Source organism: Hippoglossus stenolepis, chromosome 15 (assembly GCF_022539355.2).
Source record: "Hippoglossus stenolepis isolate QCI-W04-F060 chromosome 15, HSTE1.2, whole genome shotgun sequence".
NCBI lineage: Eukaryota > Metazoa > Chordata > Actinopteri > Pleuronectiformes > Pleuronectidae > Hippoglossus > Hippoglossus stenolepis.
In genome coordinates this window covers 11,318,913-11,340,306 of record NC_061497.1, presented here as the reverse complement: position 1 = coordinate 11,340,306, position 21,394 = coordinate 11,318,913, and the positions used below count along the sequence as shown (strand labels likewise).

General features: G+C 38.5%; 1 protein-coding gene across 1 annotated transcript in view; it reads right to left on the bottom strand.

Moving 5' to 3' along the window:
* Positions 1-1,807: 1,807 nt before the first annotated feature.
* The window catches only part of zbtb20 (zinc finger and BTB domain containing 20), a 33,360-nt gene continuing 13,773 nt past the window's right edge, over positions 1,808-21,394 (bottom strand). Inside the window, exons 2-4 of the mRNA XM_035179328.2 lie at positions 19,289-19,433; positions 16,397-17,926; positions 1,808-13,919 (exon numbers count right to left, since the gene is read on the bottom strand). Coding sequence (XP_035035219.1) covers positions 13,384-13,919; positions 16,397-17,906 — 2,046 coding nt within the window. The 5' untranslated portion in view covers positions 17,907-17,926; positions 19,289-19,433 and the 3' untranslated portion in view covers positions 1,808-13,383. The remainder of the gene's footprint in view (positions 13,920-16,396; positions 17,927-19,288; positions 19,434-21,394) is intronic.

The window sequence follows — 21,394 nt, the reverse complement described above, 5'->3', positions numbered from 1 at the left end:
CTCGAACTTTGAAACCAGTCCACCACTAAAGATTAGAATCAAATGAAATATCGCATCAATGCACTTTCCTGTGTCCTCAGTTGAGCTCAAACATGAACACGTGACATACAGATGTGTGGTGATTAAATAGTTTTAGACACATCCACAGCCAATCACAGCAGAGTGGACAAACTGACAGGAAAGACGTCTGATACACTTGTTCTACTGCAGATTTGATGACGAGGTGTCACACCTGAATGTGATTTGATGAACGAGATGTTTACTCACAGGAAGAAAGGTATTTCTGTAGACGTCAGATCAGTGACTCATTGATAGTTTTCATTGTGCGGTGACGCTGCACAGACGTGGAAGTCTCAAGGTCCACACCCCCTCACGTTAATCCTCTGCCTGAGATGCTGCGGATTAACAGCAGAGGGCGCCAAATACATATAAGTGTGAAAAGCAGCGCGCTCACGAACCCTCTGCGCGTGCTCGTGTTTCTCAGATTTTTAAAGCTGAAAAGGCATATGCATAATCTTTCTATTATAAAACTGGAGAAGTATCTGACTCATGCAAGTACATGTACTGAAAGTGGACACTGAACCATCATATAATATATACATTACAACACAATACACTACAGTTCCCTATATATATATATATAGGGAACTGTTACTGCTGCTTTTAACAGAGGTAATTTAAAGCATAGAGGTATTGATACATTATAGGTTAATGCATTGCAATAAATGAAATCTACATTATATAGTTATGTTTTTCTCCATCCTCTTGTGCAAAATAGTACAATAACACCTTACATCATTATAAAATATATATATTGCAAAATAAAGGAAGAGCACGCTGCAGAAATAAATGAATAAACACGGTCTGGTTACAAAGTGTCCTTAAAGTAGCATTTAAAACGAATGGATGCAGAATCATTGGGGTAATTTGTCCTGCGTTTCTTAAAATGGATTTGCTCGAACCACTGGTGATTTGTGTCACAGTCATTACTCAACGAGCCCATGTTTCCCTGCATCGCACCAATTTATGATCAGGTACAAAGACTGTGATTAACTTTATGTCAAATGAAAAATGTGTATTTTTTTCTATTTAAAAAATCACACATCACTTGGGTAATTAGGCTGCCCCTGTATTTTTTCATTTGTATTGACAGTGTGGTTTTAGTCGTAATACATAAAGTGGAAAGCTCAGGAAAAATGAAATGGCCCAGAGTAAAAATGAATGATCAGGAAATATAAAGCCAAGCCAGGGCGGAGCGGCCATTTTCCTCAGACAGGCATTTAGAAAATACTTATAATTCATTCCCACTAATAAATCTTCAACGCAGCCTGAATCCAGCATTTAGAGCAGGCAACAATAAAGAGCACCTTCTTTATTCTCTAATGTGCTCTGCAGGTTACAACCTAAATAAGGAGCCATATATCATAAACTTTATCACAATTTGAATATTCAAAATTAGACCTTGGATAATGATTTTATTGTATCAAAGGATGTTATTAAAGGATGGAAATCAATTTTTCCCAGTCTGTTGTGCAGGGTCTCATCACACCTCACATCCGATAATAATAAATTAGTAAAACCTACAATATTAATGGGATTAATTTGCCTAATTACTGCTTATTTATCTGTGGTTTTATGGATTTAGTTTCTTAGAAGTGCAGTTACGTGAAAGGTCATGTGGGGAAACCTGAAGGCAAAATGTTTTTTAAAAGAATTATATTTACATATGGTGTATTTTGAGTTCATTCACGAGAGAATCCACCAATCTGTCAAGAACAAGGAGAGAAGAATAAAACGGCAACAAGACTTTCTGTGAAGTACAGGAAAGTACTAGTTTTTATTCCTTCATAATCAAACTTCACAAACAGCTTGAACTTGTACAATACCTCAGAGAGTGAAAATTACAAAAAAAGTGCTGGTAACATTTACAAAAATCATCCTTACTTAGCAACAATCAGTTTATTCTTCCACACTTTTTTTAGTCTTTTGTATTAAGGCTTAATACTTCTGTATAAAGTATATGCAAGATAAGTCTTCACAGTTTTTCGAAAAAAGTCACAATATTATGTAACATAATGAAGCTTTTACGGCTATTTTCTTTATAATAACAAATACACATCACTGGTAAATATATGTGAAATACAGGGCTTATTGTAAAATGGCAAGTAATGATACTGTTTGCTGAGATAAATTGATTCCACACACTGTTATAGGAAACATACCATTGCTATAACTGAAGGAGGAAAAAAAAGAAAATGATAAGCATAAACACTTGGGAGATCGCCTCCAAACTTTGGCACATCCCATGAAACAATTTCACAAAATATGAGATTTATTTCTGAAATCATACATATGGAAGAATAGTTAAACTGGCATAAAGTGAAAACATGCTGTGTAGTAAGGTGCTAAATCAGAGATATTACGTTGCCAGCCTTTTTTCTTTATTTTTTTTTTCCCCACATGGACTGACATGAATAAGGTGCATTTGTAAGACTCAAAGCATGTAGGCCTTTCTCAGATGTCAACGAAATATGTAATAAATACAAATTTGTATTGTCAAAAACAACCTAAATTAATTTGACCAATAGTCTTGAGGCGACCCCTTATACTCATGCGTTCCCATGGATTCAGAGAAATGAACATCTCTACTGCAGTTGTGTAAGTCTCTAACTGTGGCATGTGAAAGTAAAAGCTGTATTGTATTCATGGTATGTGTTATTTGATTTTTTGTTTTTTTCGATTTTTATTTTGTTTTTTTTTTCGTTTTAAACTGTTGAAATTGTGACAAACTTGATGAGTAAGGAGATGGAATAGAAAACTGAATGCGAAACTAAGCCAAGATATATTCACAAGATCCTCTAAGCTGCACTGGTTTACAGGTCAACAGATGAGAGCTCTAGCCCTAGACTTACCAATTTCACCCTCATGCATACTGTACGGTTAAAGTGACGCAACAAGCTTGCTTAAATAGTCTACATCACAAAAGCAATTTGGTTTTAGTGCAAACACAATTGGCTGGCTTCAGCTTCTCAATAATAACAAGCTCACCAAGGAGATTACAAGAAGGCACATACTTATGCTTCCTCTAACACGCAACATATTTAGACAAACCGCAACATCTTTCAACAACACCACAAAGCGGTGAAAACAGGAAAAGCCACTACATCCAGATAAAATGGTGAAGTTTTGCTGTTTGTGAATTATTGAAAAATTTACACTTATCCATCAACAAAATGAACAACGCGGAGGCCGGAACGTGACGCTGCCGTGAGCGGCCTCGTTTGAAAAAGGATGAAGTATGATACATTTTGGTGGACACAGGTTCTCTACATACGTCGCCAATGATGCGATGTGTAAATGACAAAAGGTGCATTTGGAGTTTTTTTCTTTTTTTTCCTCGAAAAAGTATTTCAATGTCGTTTCAACTTTAAAGCATTTTTTTTTTGTGAGGTCCCGGATGAGAAGCACTCACTATGCGGAGATACAAGCCGAGTGATTTTAAGGGGGAAGGTGTGCACGACAGTGGACAGCTGGGCTCATCTTTTGGTATTTGTGTTGCGTTTTTGAACGTGTGGTCGGCTGTGTGATGGAGACAAAATTGGACAGGTGACTCATGGGAAATGATTCCTTCCCTCATACGTCCCCCGTTCCTAACTCCAGATCTGCAAGCGCTGCTTGATTTGTCCAAAACAATCACAGGAGGAAACCACAGTTTCAATGCCCCTCCAACCTGGACACTAATACTCAGGGTACTGCTGGGTGAGAGAAAGAACTGCTACGAACAGTATGTGGATGTCGTGTGCATTTTTTTAAAAAAGGCGACCAATTCTGTACCTTTGAATACAAGATAATAAATAAAAATTTGGTCAAATATCACCATTTACTCAGCATTCCCACCGTGGGCAGACGAACGTCAGATACTATGGATTCAAAATGTGTTGAGTGAATTATATTGCTTTAGATAGAAGACCAAAATAAGTCTAGTGCAAATCTCTTTTCTGGTTTGAGAAGTGGTGCTTGGTGTCATGAGTCATATCTGCTCGACCATGGTAAGAACATGCAGGTGAACTCGAGAGCCGGATCGCTCTCGTGCCGTGTCCCTTTACAAGTTGTTCACAATATTTAAGTGAGCGCTCTCTCTCTCTCTCTCTTCCTCAGAAAAACAAAAATCGATGCAATGCAATAATTTGGAAGTAGGACCCTAATAAATACTTTCCATTACATGTAACCCATCACACAACAAATGCAATTAACCAGCACAAAGGAAATGTCGAAAATGTCTCACGTCTAAATGACTCCTGTTTTTAAATGGGAGTATGGCGGCCGTGTTGAGTCACCCCAGCCCCTGTACGGCCAGGGGGGGGTGTGTCAGCTCACGTGTGTGCTAACGGGTGTCGTCTGTGCAGTTATGTCTGTCAAATACATCTCTCAACTTGGAAATGTTGGAAAACTTGCTCCAGTCCAGTGTTTGACAAATCATTTGATAAAAAAAAACGTTCTTGCACACACATTGAAAAAAAAAAAAAGACTCTATCCCCTATTTCAAAACAGCAGTCAATACATTTCAAACAAGCTTGTTTCATTACAACATTAATAATAATAATAATAATATAATAATAATAATATAATAATAATAATAAAATACAAACCAACTTGGAGCATAAATTATTATTATTATCAAAAACAAACTGAAAACACGTAACTGCAGCATATATTTCAGGGTTTGCTTAGTTGTGATGTTAACTACCTTTTACTACAACAGCTCCACTTCTGCCAAGTTCAAAACTATATAGGAGAAGTATTTTCTTTAAGGGAAATCAGGGAAATATCGAGCTAATGTAGGCAAAAACAAGAACCAGCCTAACAAAATATACACATTTATAAAGTTCAACTCAAGTGCATGTTTACAAAAAGCAACTACATACAAGATATGGCTGCAAAAAGCCTGAAAGCCGGATGAGAAATATACTTCTTTATATATATTAGGGCAACGTGTAATTACGGATTTGAAATGTCTAATATTTGAGCAATTCTGTCTTCGTCCCAGGTGAAGAAAAAAGAAAAAAAAAAACATCGCATGAATTTACAGTAATCGTATTTCCTATTTTAAACACACAGGATGAAACCTATACAGCAGATTCACCAAGAATTATAGAAGGAAACATAAAGTTGAATTGTCTTTACATTCTGCTTACAAGTGATGTGTTGTTATTATTAGAAAAATAGATCATCACTTCCTGAAATATTTGGGCCACATTGTGATGTTTAAATCCACGTTCGAGTTTAATTTATTTTCCTCATGTTGTGACAACCGGCTGTGAACATGAAAGACGAATATGTGCTCGCAGCACCTCAGCTACATTGGACTTTGAATTGATGCGACTGAAAGTTATGAATTATTATCATGACGATTATTCTTCTCTTTCCTTGGTTTTTTTTTTTTTGGCTTAATAAACAACCTACAAATATGTGCAAACTTAACATCTTGGTCCATCTCAAGTATAAATGGCTAAATATACTCTAAAGTCACAATGTCAGATTAGTATTTTAGGGACAGCCTTAAAATATTAGACAGTGCCAATATTTGAAGAAAAACCGACGACAACGACAACAAAAAAAGGTCAGACAAACTATTCAGATAGAATCCAATGTGAAGGTGGACACTCGTTTGCTGAGTGTGTGTGTAGAAGACATGACCAATGATTACTGAGGGTTATTGTGTTTCGTCAGAGGAACGATGCAACACTTACAATCTTGTTTCAACATGCAATAGTTTTACATCACAGCTACTGCGTCCGATTCATTTTTTTTTTCTTTTTTTATGTTTTGTTGCATGTCTTATAAAAAAGAAACTATTTTGGTCTACAAGAGGCAAATGAACACAACCACAACAAAACTACAAACAACCGACCAAGTGACCAAACACAGACGAGCACCCTGCCATGAGAAGAAAAACAAAAGAAAACCATAAAACAACCGCCGAACCCCCAACAAACATATAGAAAATAAAGGTTAGTTTCTCCATAAAAATTAAATTATCTTTATTAACCCTTCTTTGGTTTGTCGAAAACAAACATTGTCTAGTACAGTTTGAATTTATTTTCTCATTTGACTCCTAATGATAAGCATGGCCCCCGTTTCTTTACAAATTACCACCACCGGCCGTGTAGGATCATTACAGTGATGATTTTTATTTTTTTATTTTTTTATTTAAGTCTGCACGTCCGTTATGACAGACTTTACGTGTTGGCTGAGTCAACATCGTGGAGCCTGGACTTCTCGACCTACACAGAGTGATAGCATAGTGCACGTTGTAGTTAGAACCAGTCCACTAAAGTAGAAACTGGACTAGAAGCTTATAAGGTTTGCGATCTCGTGGCAGAATTTGACTTGAGATGAGATTTCAAAAAAAGACACCGATCTATTAGAGGGACATGTGAACTTAAAGGTGATGGGCAATGTTTGCTACTACGTGATCAAATGTCCAACAGATGTGTGAAAGCGCTGGGAATCTTGAATTGACTTGAAATATTAGGTTGGTTAGGTGTGGAAAATGAATTGCCAGACTAGGAGTTGGAATGTTCTGGACTTGAAGAGGAATGCATGTTTTTTTTTTTTTATATATATACTGCTGCTGCTGCTGCTGCACACGTTTTAAACGCTAAGTGTCTCTTCAAGCTGGACTGAGCCTAAAAGACGACGGCGAGAGGGAACGCAAAAGAAAAAAACAAAAAAAACGATACCGAACCATTAAAATAGAGATTGTGCTCCGTCGGAAAACAAAGTTCTCCCCTACAGAAGAAGAAGCTGTGTAGACAGGACTGCATGCTTCATTTGGACTGATAGATGCTGGTTTACCTGATGACGATGATGTTTTTACTGAAAACCTCACCAGGGTAGTGTAATAACTGCATGTTCGGAGAGAAAGCATCATAGTGAATATACTCTGGATGTTGTTATAGCTTAGTTTAGCTGTGTCGTACTTTAAAAAAAATCTGCTTCGCTGTAAAGCTGAAAACGAAAAAAAAATCGGTTAAAATCTGAAAAGACGCTGTTTGTGTGTGTGTGACAGTTGGATGACAGGGACTAGCTATATCACATTGCCTACATTATTCATGCTTCATTTGAACATTACATGTCTATGAAACTACGCCGTCGAAATGTGTATTTGTTAATCATAGCTCTTTTCTCCTATTTACTTGAACACTAGGCTATTTATTATGGAGGATTTAAAGATTCAAAATGAGAGCAATCACTTCCTTTTAGTCTGATGATTATTTCATTATAATAAATTGTTTGATCAAGTTTTACAGATTTATTCTACTTAAAATATATATATATTTTTTAATTTTCCTTTTTGTGCTTGGCTCTCATACCCAATTTAACAATAGTGATATAATGAAAAAAAAGTGGTCCTTTTTTTTTTTTTTTTTCTTAATTTGGCACAGTAACTAGGCTGGAGAAGGTTAGAGAGAAAACTGTGGTAATTAGTCCACAGGGGATAGAATAATAAGCCGTCCCAAAATCTTTTTATCTCGCAGCCCTGAAACTTGATTTATGTTTTTTTTTTTCTTCTTCAACCATATTTCCTTTCAGTTTTGTTTTCATGTCGTTACACGGGCCACTTATAAAAATACCTTTGAATTCCGTGTGTTCATGTGTAGCCAGAACTTTCTAATTTGTAATCTCGTTTTGCCTCCCAAGTATTGGTTATAAAAAATCTAGCTTAAAGTTTTAATGACCAGTCTCTTCTTTCCCATCGCTTGTTGCTTGCCCTTTACGATTTCAAGCTGCGCGTAAACTACAAGGCTGTCAGATAAGATAAAAACTTTAATGGTCGTTGTGGGGAAGTTGGGCAGCGGCTTGCATGTGGAGGCGCCTGTCATCAAGGTCAACATGGCGTACTTTGACACCAGCCATCAGACTGCCGCCATGTTTATGGATTTAATTACAGCATTTACCACGACAAGATTCCAAAATATCCCCAGATAGGTGTGGATTTTGGTTCCTTGTGGCAGGCGGTGAGTTAACTTGACCTTTTCCAGTTGATGTGTGGCTCCCTCTGCTGTTCACAAAGTGCCACTGCCCTGCCCTCCCCCCCAAACATACAGTACAGTACGGTACAGTTCAGTATATGGCTTGTTTGCGAGTGACGAAACACTCGAAATAAAAATAAAAAGCCTAATATCAATGAGAGAGAGTAACGTGAAAGAAGAAAATGGTCAAGAGTTCATATATTAATCATCAATTACTATATAATCCCAGTAAATGTATATTTTTAAAATCCATTTTTGGTTCATTTAAACGAGACAACGTGATTGCATTTGATATCTTTGAATCCTCCAGACTGTATAAATGTACGATAAAAAATAAAGCTTGCAGATGTAGCCTTTTACTGTATATGTATAGACGATTTCAGGTATTTTAAAGGGTTCTCTTAGGATGCACTCACAACCAGCAGGTTTTAGCAGTAATAGTATAAATAGTATATTTTCCATAGACCATTGTGTATATACTGTATCTGTGCAATGTAGGAGAGAAAAACTATGAATATTTCTGTATAGTTGCTGTATGTACTGATAGGCACTTGATAGGCATATTCCCTATATCCCACAAGGTTACTGTATACTCTCGCTGCAATTATGTCTTTATCAAACTCTCTGAAAATGTATTCATTATCTGTGTGGTGATGGTGATATTTAAATATATATAGTATATTTGTAAGACGTTATCTATTTCATTCGTATGTGTACTGTGGAAGGACAAAGAATGCAGTTAAGTATTTATCTGAGCGGTTTCATGTGTTTTCTGTTTTCTACTCCTAAACTTTATTCATGCTTCAAAACGAAAAACAAAAGAAAATAAAAATCTGACTTTGAATGTGTGGAGACGGACTGAAAGACAAACAGGAAGACAGACACATGCTTATCAGAATAAAATGAACCTGTTCCTTACTCAACATGACCCTCACCATTAGTATCTCCCATTTCCTTGTTTTCATCTCAATGCAAAGTATATATGCATATGTATATTTATATATATATAGTACAATGTGAAATATGACTCGATAACTGACTAACCTTTATCCAGTCGCGTGAAGCTATGTATGTATAAACAACACCACTATGATCACCAGAAAAAAGCAGGAGGAAGTCTGAAAGAAAACAGAAGTATTACGATGAATTAAACATACTGCAAGAAGGACAACAATGTACTGTAGACCCTATGTCTCTACACTAAGATAAACAAAACATGAACAGTAATATATTTGAAACACAGTACAAACAGCTGCGGGCTCAAGGCTATTTTCTACGTTTCAATATGTTTTGTTCTGGAAAATATGCGCACACTCTGCAAACATAAAGTCTAGGCTTATTTTTTTCTCTTAAAAAAACTAACAACTAGAAGAAGCACGATTGAGATAAGGACTTATTATTCTGGATAATGTTGCAACTCCTCGACAACCCTGAGCCGACTTGATTGCAACACTGAGAAAAGAGAATTAAGCACCACCACGAGTAGCTGAAGCAGAAGAAGGAATATATAACTATGGACAGTGAAGAGCATGTGATGCAAAATGCAACAGGGGGAAGGAAAGAAGCCGGGGGTATGCTATAGAAACGTTATGACACACTGGAGAGATGAAGGTACTCCCCCTTCCGAGCCTGGTCTGCTATCAAACACCTTATGATACAATAAGTCAACTGACGATGGGACAAATCAATAGCCCTCATCCACATAATGTTGAGATTGGCTACTTTTGTTATTCTAAAAAGAAAAAAAAACGAAACAAAAAAAGAAGAGAGTGAAATGATTGATAGTGTAATCGTGAAATCAAATATTTCAAAAACCAACATCGAGCTACTTAACCTACTCTTTAGACCAATGATACCACAAAGCTGGTTGTACTCATCTAGCTACAGTCAATAGTGCATTTGATATATGTGTTTACACAAAATATGTAAAATTTTCGGTGCCATGAAGGAATGCTAGATTACTGAATACACACGTTACACTGAAACAATTGAACTAAACGTCTCTGCCTTTGCTTTTCGAAGAAGTGATGGTGTTAGATTGGCAGTGTTTAACTTGGTACTGAACAGACAACAGACACCAACATCATGAGCTGTGTGCCAAACATGTGGCAATACTGTTGGAAAGAGATGTCGGCAGTTGCTTACATATTCTATTTAGTGCATTGTCTGTTAAGGCATGAGATTACCCTCCACGTGCTGTGTAGAGACAAATATAGCACTAGCATGCAGCAATATTGCCCTCCTGGCAACGACAGCTACAAACAGAAACCATACACTTTAGGCTTATATGCACACTGTAAGAGACAGGCCCAATCAAATGTTAAATAATGTGCTACTTTACTGAGGACCGTAACCTCATGCTTTTCCACTGTGTTTCTCATTCGTTGTCAATTTTTTTGTCATTCTAGGGAAAAAACCCAAAACAGAATCTCTCCACATGTTCATCACCTAACCTCACGTCACACACGACTACACAGGGATCGGAAAAAATCTAGTAGCAATTCTATGAAAATTTTGCATCAAAATGCTTGACATAGCTTCTCCAAACGATAAAGTCAACAGCACTTGACCTCGGCTTTAGTCAGATCTCAAATGTGGCAGGTGCCTGCATGAAGCCCAAAAGGTTTGGAGAGCTGCGTCTCGTAGTACCTGTGCTGCATATTGCAAAGGAAGCCCTACAGTTCAGATATTCCACTTATCAACAGTTGATTAGGCTAAATACCACACACAGACACTCACAGACACACAAACACTAAGGAAGGGACACAACTGTGTACAAGTGACAGACAGATATCAAAGAAGCTGCATTCCATCACCTCCACACACCTTTAAACCCACAGAAAGTTGTTCTAGGACACACATATCATTTATGTTACACACACACACACATTATAAATGTGTTATCCTTAATAATATAATAATAGTCACTATGATTACCTCCGCCAACGGAGTTGGACGGGAGCTGTGTTTATTATTACTTGTTGTTTTACTGTTGATGTTGTTTGGCTTGGATGTTCCCACAGGAAAATTCTGTTGTGTGTCTAAAGAAATGCAACTGAATAAACTGTTGTCGGGAACTGACTCCATAAAAAGAATGAATTCAAAGGTTAAACGTAGATGCAGCACACATAATGGTACAGATTTAAATTAAAATAAATGCTTGCATTAACACGGCACGAGTATACTTAAACTGTAGGTAAGTGCAAGCAAATAACAAAAGCCAAGAACCGCTGAATTACTTAATGAATAAATTGAAACAAAGCTATTCTACTACATGTGAACTCTACAACCAAATGTTAGATTAAAAAAAATCCTCTTTTCTAAAACTATAATATCTCTGTTAACAGTAGTGCACTTATTGGTTTAAGCAGTGCAACATATATGCAAGAAAATAATGCAGTCCACTTATCAAGATTTAAAAAAATGTTTTTTTTCCTTTGAAATTGAATAAAAGAAAATCATAGAAGTTCATATAAGGAAAATGATTAAATATTAAGCACAGGCATTTTAAGAAAATGTGCAAACTAGCACTTTGTTTTTTTGAATCGACAGCAGGTCTTCTTAAGACCGCTGTATGCAGTTATTCTTTTGAACGACACAACTACGAAAGTGTTTGCTCACATAAATGAACAAATCCTTCAGGTTGCAGTTGCAGGCGGTTGCATGTGTGTGTGTGTGTGTGTCCTAATTTGGATACAGAGCAATACAAAACAATTCCAAATGTCAGAAATGAGCCTTAAGTGATGTGATACATGGATGACAACTTGTGCACACTAGCTTCCAAATCTCTTCTGTACATGCTGTGTCTGTGTGTTTAGAAAAATCAGGAATGTATACTATTGTCTAGAAAATCCATCTGCGACTTGCGGTATATCATGAGACGGTGTCAGATCGATCAGTGGAGCTACTCGTTTTGCTTTGATACTGTATTTCCTTTCAAAGCATTGCATGCCATTCGAGCCTTCAGGGGGAGCCAGCGCATAATGAGTAATGCATTTGGCTCCCACCTGCTGAAATGGCCTTGCAATGGTAAAGAACAGTGTACACAGGGGCTTTTATTCCCAATTCAAATTTGATTCAAATTAAATCCCCCCTTTTTAACACTGTTCCATCAACAATTTGCCTGAACCCCCCCTCCCCCCAGAAATATAATTGAATTATCAAATCAAAACCATGTAGGCTACTGAAAAACAATAATTTAAGTGACAAATCCTTTTTGTTTTTTTGTTAAATCTACATCCCATAACAGTCAGGTGCAAGTTGAGGAGCAGCAATTATGAAGGAGAGAGTTTAGTCGCATATTCCAGCCTGCCATAACTGTGAATGTAAAAGGCTTTAAAAAACCACCAGCAAAAGAATCTTTCTTTTTTTCTCATGTTCTGAAATGGAAGAGGTCTACTAGCCTTAACAGTCTTTTAAGATATTAGTGGCAGTGTATGCAAATGAGTTAAACTCCAAACTTCAGAAAAAAAGAAACATGTTTTTGCTCAAATACTGTCTCGTCAACACACCTTAATTTAGTAAACCATCAAAATGCATGGACAACAATTACAAAACATATGAGAAATATTTGTCTCTGTCGCCGTTGACAGTGAGTTACATTTCAGTAAAATGATTGAAATTGGTACCTTGACAACAGCTGCATTATAATCCCTTAATACCATAGGAATAAATAAAACCCAGTGTCAAATTAACTACTCTCCTTTTTTTATTTTACATAAGAAGGCAATATTGTGACCATCAGTATTCTTAGAGGGAATATTTAGCCCAACCCCAGACAATTTTTTTTTGTTATTGTTGTTGTAAATTATACCACAGTAAGCTTGGACATCTTTAGTTTCCAAACTGGTCAGTATGGGTTCACGACTGCCATGATATATGTCTCATGGCAATGTACACACACACACACACACACACACACACACACACACACACACACACACACACACACACACACACACACACTTGGACAGACACATGCAAATACACAAACGCTCAAACATAAATGCACATGTATATTCACTCAGATCTACACTAAAGGTGTGTTTGTGTGTATGTGTTTCTTTCGTAGGCCTTTCGGTAGTGTTCAACACATAAATCAGTATTTTAGGAAAGCATACATTTAGAGGCCTGTAGTTAGGATCCATCCAGTAGATCAATATCAAACTACTAAGCCTTAAGGCCACCATCTTTTTTTTCTTTTAGAATAACAAAAAAAAAATCTTTTTTGGGAAACTTAATGTGCCAGTGTCTATACTCATTACTCTTCATACCTCAAAATAAGAAAAGGAAAATCTAGTGCCATTTTATTTGTCATTCTTTTTGAAAGAAGTTTATCTATTTGTACTTATCCATCGGAGACATGCATTCGCATGTGGTCATTGAAGTGCTCAATTTGGTCGAACTTGGCAGGGCAGACGGAGCACACGTAGGTGGTCCCTTCTTGGCAGCTCGCTTCTGCAGCTACACCCACTCCTGTTCCAACCCCAGCCCCTACTCCAGCACCTCCACTCACTGGCATGGCGAGGGCCACCACTCCAGCTCCAGGCTCAGGGACAGCCATAGGCATGGGGATGGAGACGGGGCCCGGGGTGGATGCGCTCCCCGACAGCCCCGTGATGGCGCTGCCTGTGTTGTGCAGGGCCATGTGCCTCTCCAGCAGGGTCTTGTGTGAAAACTTCTTCTTGCAGATGTAGCACTCGTAGGACTTCTCTCCCCGGTGCAGCCGCATGTGGACATTGAGAGAACTCTTCTGGGTGAAGCGCTTGTTGCAGATGCTGCACTGGTAGGCCCGCACCCCTGTGTGTGTCACCATGTGTTTGATTAAGTAATCCTTCAGGGAGAATGAGCGCCAGCAGATGCTGCACTGATGAGGTTTCTCACCTGGATTTACATGCAAAATAAAAAAACATTAAGAAGAAAAAAGAGGAGACAAAATTTCAGGATTAGTATTAAAAATAACAAGGAAAAGATATGTGCCTCCTACAGAACCTGTTCACATTCATTTGCTATTTAAGGAAAATCAGTTCTGAACATCTAAATAAAGACGGGTATGTTGTACATGTGAAGTCGTCAGGATTCTACAAGCGCTATCACTGAATGATCGAGTAATGCCAGAAAAATGTGGCACTTTCATCGTCATTCATGGGAAAATAAAAATTCATCGTGATCATCCCACTTTATTTCCTTTCCTTCTTCTGAGGTTGATTTAGCTGCGTCTGTTTATCATGTCAACATCCACTTTGATTAAGTCCTTCACTGAAATATTAAAATCTGTGCGCTGTGGCCATTTCGGATATGAAAAACAGCAGCTGATATTTTATGAAATTTCTAAACTGCTGAAATAACTTTACACACACAGAAAGGTGGGAAGGGAGAAGAGAAAAATCTCACACACACACACACACAATAGCGTTAATTCCCATATGATCAGGAATCAAATAATTCATGCATCTGTTTGGTATGTTTGTGAGTGTGTTAAGATGTAATCTCATTTTACATAATTGTCTCGACTGACATTATGGGCTGTAAAATATTAACATACCAATAATTATGTAAAACTAACAAGTAGAGGAAGAGACTGATAACACTGCAAAATGAGCAAGTTGTATCGTGCAAGTTAATGAAGTCCTGTGTATCTACTGTTTGCTGCTGCACTGAGGGAATTAATGTGCGGCTACCTGCTTTGATTTAATGAAACCAATAATTCACACTCTCACTTCAGCTTTGTGTTTTGTGCCTTTTGTTATTTTTTGTCTTGACCTGGTCTTTGGGAATTTCAGAGGGTCAGTTGGAGATCAGCGGTTCCTGGACGAGCACATATACACCAGGTTTATTTACAGATAAACTCTTATTCGGGGAAACATACTTGCAATACAATGACTGGTTAAGTTAAAAATACGGTCTACCTCGTCACTGACTGATTACAGCCAGTGACACATTACCTCTGCTGCATGTGTATCCTGCAGTTGTGCTGCTGTGTCCTTTTTCTTTCAGTTATTTTTTGGGGGGGGGGTATTGTAATGAATAGGGCTGCAACTCATGATTATTTTTACATTATGGATTATTTTCTTAATTAATTGATTTATTTGTGTTTTGTCTGAAACATCAGAACATTTTTGTGATAATTTTACACAGCCGGAAGGTTGATGTATTTAAATATCTTGTTGCAGCAACTCTACATCGCACAAATCCATATTTTTAGGAATATTTATTCAGTCGCAATTTCTGGTGAATTTGTAAGTTTCACCCCGTGAATATTACATGTGCCAACGTACCTGAATTAAAAACAATTTATGTTATAGATATATTAGATGTGTGGTAATCAGAATTCAGCATAATGTTAAATCCAACTGATATCCCCTTCAAATAATACTTTTGAGCTGGATCAATAAGTGACTTTTCTTCTGAATGTCATCGCCGTGCGAATCCACACGAGTGTGTGAGCAAAACAGAAAATTTGGTTTTAAATAGTCTTCATATAAGAGGTGGTTCTGGCCAAGCAATGGATTCTTATGAATAATAATGGCCATTTGAGTAGGAACTTTTTATGAGATCATCTAATTATATGATATCCAATTCTTTCTTTCTGTGATGATAATTTCTTTGGTTTGTGATTAATAAGGCTGTCAGTGGTGCATGGAAGCAGTGCTGCACCAGCAGTCGACTGGCATTGTGAGTCAAATGACAGAGATACCAGTCGGCTGTGACCTGAAGAATACAGATTTTGAAGCTGTTATTTTAAACCTTTCCAGTGTAAAATTATAGCTAACATACACTACAACAATTTCCACAATATGTTTTATTTACTAATTTCATTCAATAATACTTATTTGTACGAGACGGAAAGTGTTAATTGAAGTTGATTGTAACTTTGGAAATCTACTGCAAATTAAACTAAATCAAAATTGAATTGAATTTTTTTTTGTCAGTATTTAAAACTTAATGTTTTTGCTTTCAGAAATGCTCTTGTTATTCTGTTAATAAACGTTCTATGCAGACAGAGACAGACTTGGAACATAAGACTGCAACTTGCACATCGATGTGTGGAATTAATTCTTGTCACTTTCTCAGTGTGAACAAATTACAATCTCATACCTTGTGTATTTATAGTATGCAGTATGCTGTCCCTGCAATAATAGCATTAATGGGAATGAGTAATGTTTTTGTGTTATGATGAGGAAACATTTCCTCTTTAACTTAACACCTTTTTAGAGCTTTCATTGCACCTCCAAGCCAGAAATATTTATCAAGTGCTGCTGTTATTGGAAGAACAGCTACTATCTACATTAACTATATAGAACACAATCCTTTAACTGAGCTTGCTAACTGTAAAAAGTCATTCTGACATGTGGACTTACCAGTATGGACAAACATGTGTTTGACGTAGTTCTGTTTTGCAGTAAAGGTTTTACTGCAGAGAGTGCATTCATAGGGCTTCTTTTCCCCAATTCCTGCTGCAGCCTGTTGCTGTTGCTGTTGAGCTGCCAGTTGCTGTGCCGTCATGGTGTTTGGGAATGATGGCATTGCAGGAGGTGGCACTGCCACAAACTGTGTCTGCTGCTGGCCGGGAAGGAAAAACAAAGGCTTGTTGTCTCTAGCCGTCTGTGTAGGAAAGAGTGTGGGCAGGAAGGTGTTTCCAGCAGTGCCCATCACTTGGGAATTGCTGGTCACGGTCATCCTCAGATTGCTGGTGTGTGATTCTGGCTGGCGCATGTAGGGCGGGGCATTTTGCAGGGCCTGGGACATGACTGAGTTTGGCAGGGGCTGCATCATGCTACTGTCACTAGTGCTGTGGGATGTGTCCCCGTCCTCTGACTCGTGCACTTGCTCTGGGGACGAGTCATTGACCTCTATCTGTACTGGAATTCCTTCACCTTGGTGCCCGTCCCCGCTCCCCTCTCGGCCAAAGCCCGTCAGGTACGGCTGCTGCTCCATAGCATCTGGCTCAGTGCTGATGGAGGAGCTCACCCCTGAGTCAAAACTTTCAACCTTGGATTCACTCTCTACACCCTCAGTATGGTCAGTGTCGTCTTGGCAGTCCCCGTAGCAGCTGTACTCATCTTCGGCCTCCTGCTTTATGTGCATCCCTCCTGTTGTAACCCCGACCGGTAAGCGTGACGGTCGGGTTTGTTTGCGGCAGTGAGTGGACTCTCCTGTGATGAAGCGATCGCCCTGCTGAGACCTCTCCTGGATGCGGTTTATCCAGGGCGGATCTTGAGACTGGTGGTCCTTCTGATTGCTGAGAGTTGAATCGTAGTTTGTCGACAGAGGGTTAATATAAAGGGGGCGCTCACGGGTGCCGTTCTGCAGAGGGAGGCCAGGGTAGGTGTACAGTGATGTGTATGCACGATCCATGCTTTGCTGTGATGTTGCTTGCATATAACCTGACTCTGCGTCGCTGCTGGGCCCAGAGGTGCCTGACTCCGGCGTGCCGCGGGGTGTATCCTGACCAGAGTCTCCTGGCATAGAAGGAAACCCCCCTGGCCCAGCCAGGCCCACATTCTGGGACACGATGCGGGTGCACTCATCGATGACGGTCTTGATCTGTAGGATGCTGGCAGCAGTAAGGATCTGCAGGGCCTCTGACTGAGACACCCGCAGGATCCCACTGTACATAAAGTCAATCAGCTTTTGGATGGATTGCACCGAGACCACAGAAGGGATCTCAATGTCGCTGTAGCCCAAGAGCAGCTTGTCCTGAAAGAAGGGGCTTCCAGCGGCCAGCACGCACCGGTGAGCTCGCAGCATACTTCCATGGATCCGAACAGTCACGTCACAGAAGTGCCCACGGTTGCGCTGCTCATTGAGGGTCTCAAGTACAGAATTGCTGAAGTTGTGGAGATTGATGTTATGAATGCGCTCGGTCATCCCCTTGCAACTGATGTCACCTACAAGCAGGGAGCAACATACCCGACTTAAAAACTCTTTCTGACACGCTGAAACACGACATCATTCAACCGGCTTAAACACAGCAGCACGCCCAAAGTCTTTTTCTTCACATATAACAACAATATTTTTCAATTACCACAGTATTATTTATATAAAATTAGAAAAAAATGTAATGTAATAGTTGAATATAAACAATGCAATGGAACAATAATGAGACAATGAATCACATTAGAGAATCTCTGTTGCATGCAACCCAAAAACAGTTTTTACAGGCTATATAGCAGAAAACACAATTACTATAATTAATTTAAATATAGGCCTATGATAAGTAGCATTGGTGCTTATAATGAACAGAACATAGAGTGTTCACTTGGGGATTCCTAAAATGATAATACAGATATGGTAATTCTCTGTCTCATGATACTCGGATGAAAATCAAACAATTTCAACATCTGAGCTAAATAATTTTTATCTTTAATCGTGGTTTAAAAATTCCACATCGTCACGGCGAGAGACAATTAAGATGGTTCCCGTTTAATTACTACAAGTTTCTCCCACAGTGTGTATTTCTGAAATTCCTCCTGCCGCCATTAGGTGGTGCACTGGGCTCAGAGGACAGCAGGCCTCTTTTGTTAGCCATGTGTTCACAGTGATGGTGCTTCCTAACTATCCTAGGAATACACTAGATGTGACCCGGCTGATCAGTGTGTAAGATAACTTAAGATGATTTTCTCCCCTGTTAGTTGTCAAAACTAACTTAAACATAAATCTAAATTGGATAGGTATTTAATGTGGGAATTATGCAAATTGTAGGTTTTAATAATTGCTGTAAAATTAATTTCTTTTGCATTAAAACATGCTTGAGAATAATCTAGACTTTAACCTTATCTGAGTGATTATTAAAGTCATCACTTTTATTCAAACCGAGGAAGCTGTCCTCGTTTTTATCTCGGAAAACGTGCAAAAATATAAATATAAGTAGATCATGAATTTACAGTATGTCTGTGAGTGAATAGTAAGTATTTATGAAATTATATTGGTGATGAAATGCCAGAGTCAACACGTAACTTATGTAATGTATATTAGTGGCGGGAAAAACTTGATCAGGGAGAAAAATACTACATAATTTGTCACGCAGCGATACTATAAATCGAAACAAATTTAACAGGGGTACTAAAAATAAAAAACATATTTGATAGTCGCAGATTTGTCTCTCTAAATGAAAGAGTTTAGCTCAATTGTCCCACCGATGACGATTAATAGTGTTCCAACAAACTATTGCGTCTTATTTCAAGCCAAGTTATTTCCAACTGAAACGGGGAAAAGATTGCAAAAAAAATGTGAAACAGTGCAGTACTCACAGTCAGATGACGTTTTGTTACGAAGATGCTTGTGTGGCTGGTGATGAAGTGCGGGTCAAGCTTCAGTTTGCTGGTGGAGATGGCTGATCAGAGGCCGGGTGCTAGGCAAGGCTGTCAGTCCTCTCTGTCCAAATCCTGTGTTGCTCTGCCACAGTGTTTGGAGGGGGAGAGAAAAGACAAAGACAAATCTTAATGCCACATACTGCCTCGTCGATATTGCCACTCCCTTAATGAACCAGGAACCACAGTAACATGAATATCTGCCAGCGACGCGCTGCAACAGATGTGTGAAGAGTTTTCAAAAGCGAGGCGAATGGACGCTCCTGTGTGCACATGACCACCAATTACAAATCAAGGTTGAAAATAACAGTGGTGTTGGGAGCCACTTCTTCTCTTAGCAGTTATCTGAGCTGCTGGGCAACGAAAACCACACCCTTCCAGGGAAAGAAAAAAAAAAAACTCAATTCCTCATAAATTCACACAGATGAAATGTTTTGGCAAACATCTCAGCCAGCGCTCGGCGCGAAGTGTGACATTAAAACAAGACAATGTCCAGCAGTGACATGAGAAGTCGGGGGAAATGGGGGGAAAAAAAGAAATATTAAACACACAAGGCATTCATTTAAAAACACAAGAAAGGCATTCAACAACATTAAGCATGTGATGAGCTGATGACAAAAAAAGCCTTACACAATTGCTCTTATACTGTACACACTCATTAGAATGCAAAAGTTTGACCTCAAAACTGGAGCTGAAATTGTGTAAAACTGACCACATAAAAGTCACACACTCACACTGGTATCATTTAAGGTCAGGCCGGGTGGAAAAAAATGAATGGAACCAATGCAAAATGTCTCACATATTAGTTCTACACTGGTCCTAGTGGCTTCAATATAAGCCTCACAAGTAATCGCAGATTACTCTGCATGTTGGCATGTGGATATTTATCATTAACAGGATCATAAATGTGAGTCTTAAATATGTTTTTTTGAACATGGAGCAAAAAACGTTCTGGTTACAACACGACTATCAAGTGCTCTGTGGAAACGCCACTGACTGTACAATGTGAAGGAACAGAATGGTGCTAGGATTTGACCAGACCTGCACGTTAGTGTTGACACATTTTATTATTTCACAAATCCAAAGTACTTCCAAAGAACACACCTCTGGTTAGTGCAACACAATTTCACACATGGAACATATGAGATTTCTTTAAAAAGTGACCTGTGCATTTTTTCCACAGACTCTGGAGGACGGGTCATATGAGCCAAGGTTAAGGATACAAAAAAAAATCAGCCCATAAATAAGCCAATAGGAAATATTCAGAGAGGATTACGATTTTTCTTTTTTTCTTTTTTATCTGTTGCGTCGTAAACAAGGGCAGAATAACTTAAAGGAATCCAGAGCTGAGGGGTTAAAGTGTAACAGTAATAAAGTGAAATGGCTGCGCTCACAGACTGCATTGTATCTGTCTGCAGGCCTCAATTTAAGAAGCGCTGTTGACAGTGAGACGTGTGCTTGTTTTCTTGAAGTGCTCTTGTCAACTAAGAAATTTTATGATTAGATATAGGCAAGTGATAGCATGTTCGGCAGCAGAGGGTGATCACTCTATACTGGGACGGATCGTTCTTTGGCACTAAAACGCACACCACACACACACACACACACACACACACACACACACACACACACACACACACACACACACACACACACACACACACACACACACACACACACTTATTTGTTCTTCCATCTTGTTCAGGACGGATAATCTATTTCATGTTGAAAACCTTAACCGCTAAATTGAAATTAAACTGAATCCCTTCAATCTAAAACTTAACAGGAACCTGTAATCACTAAGAACAAACCTTTCAAACTTTCACTAAAGATCTCATTATAAACCTGAACTCCAAAATGGAGCCTCATTATGATATCTAACTTTAAAACCAACAAATAAATCTACTGCAAGTGCAACCGTCAAATGTCAGAATTGACTTAGTCAAAGTGAAAACCATCAACAGATATCTCCATTTTAATGTCTTCTCTGTATTGTAGTACACACACACATTTGCCAAAATGCCTGAATGCATTACAGTGACAAAT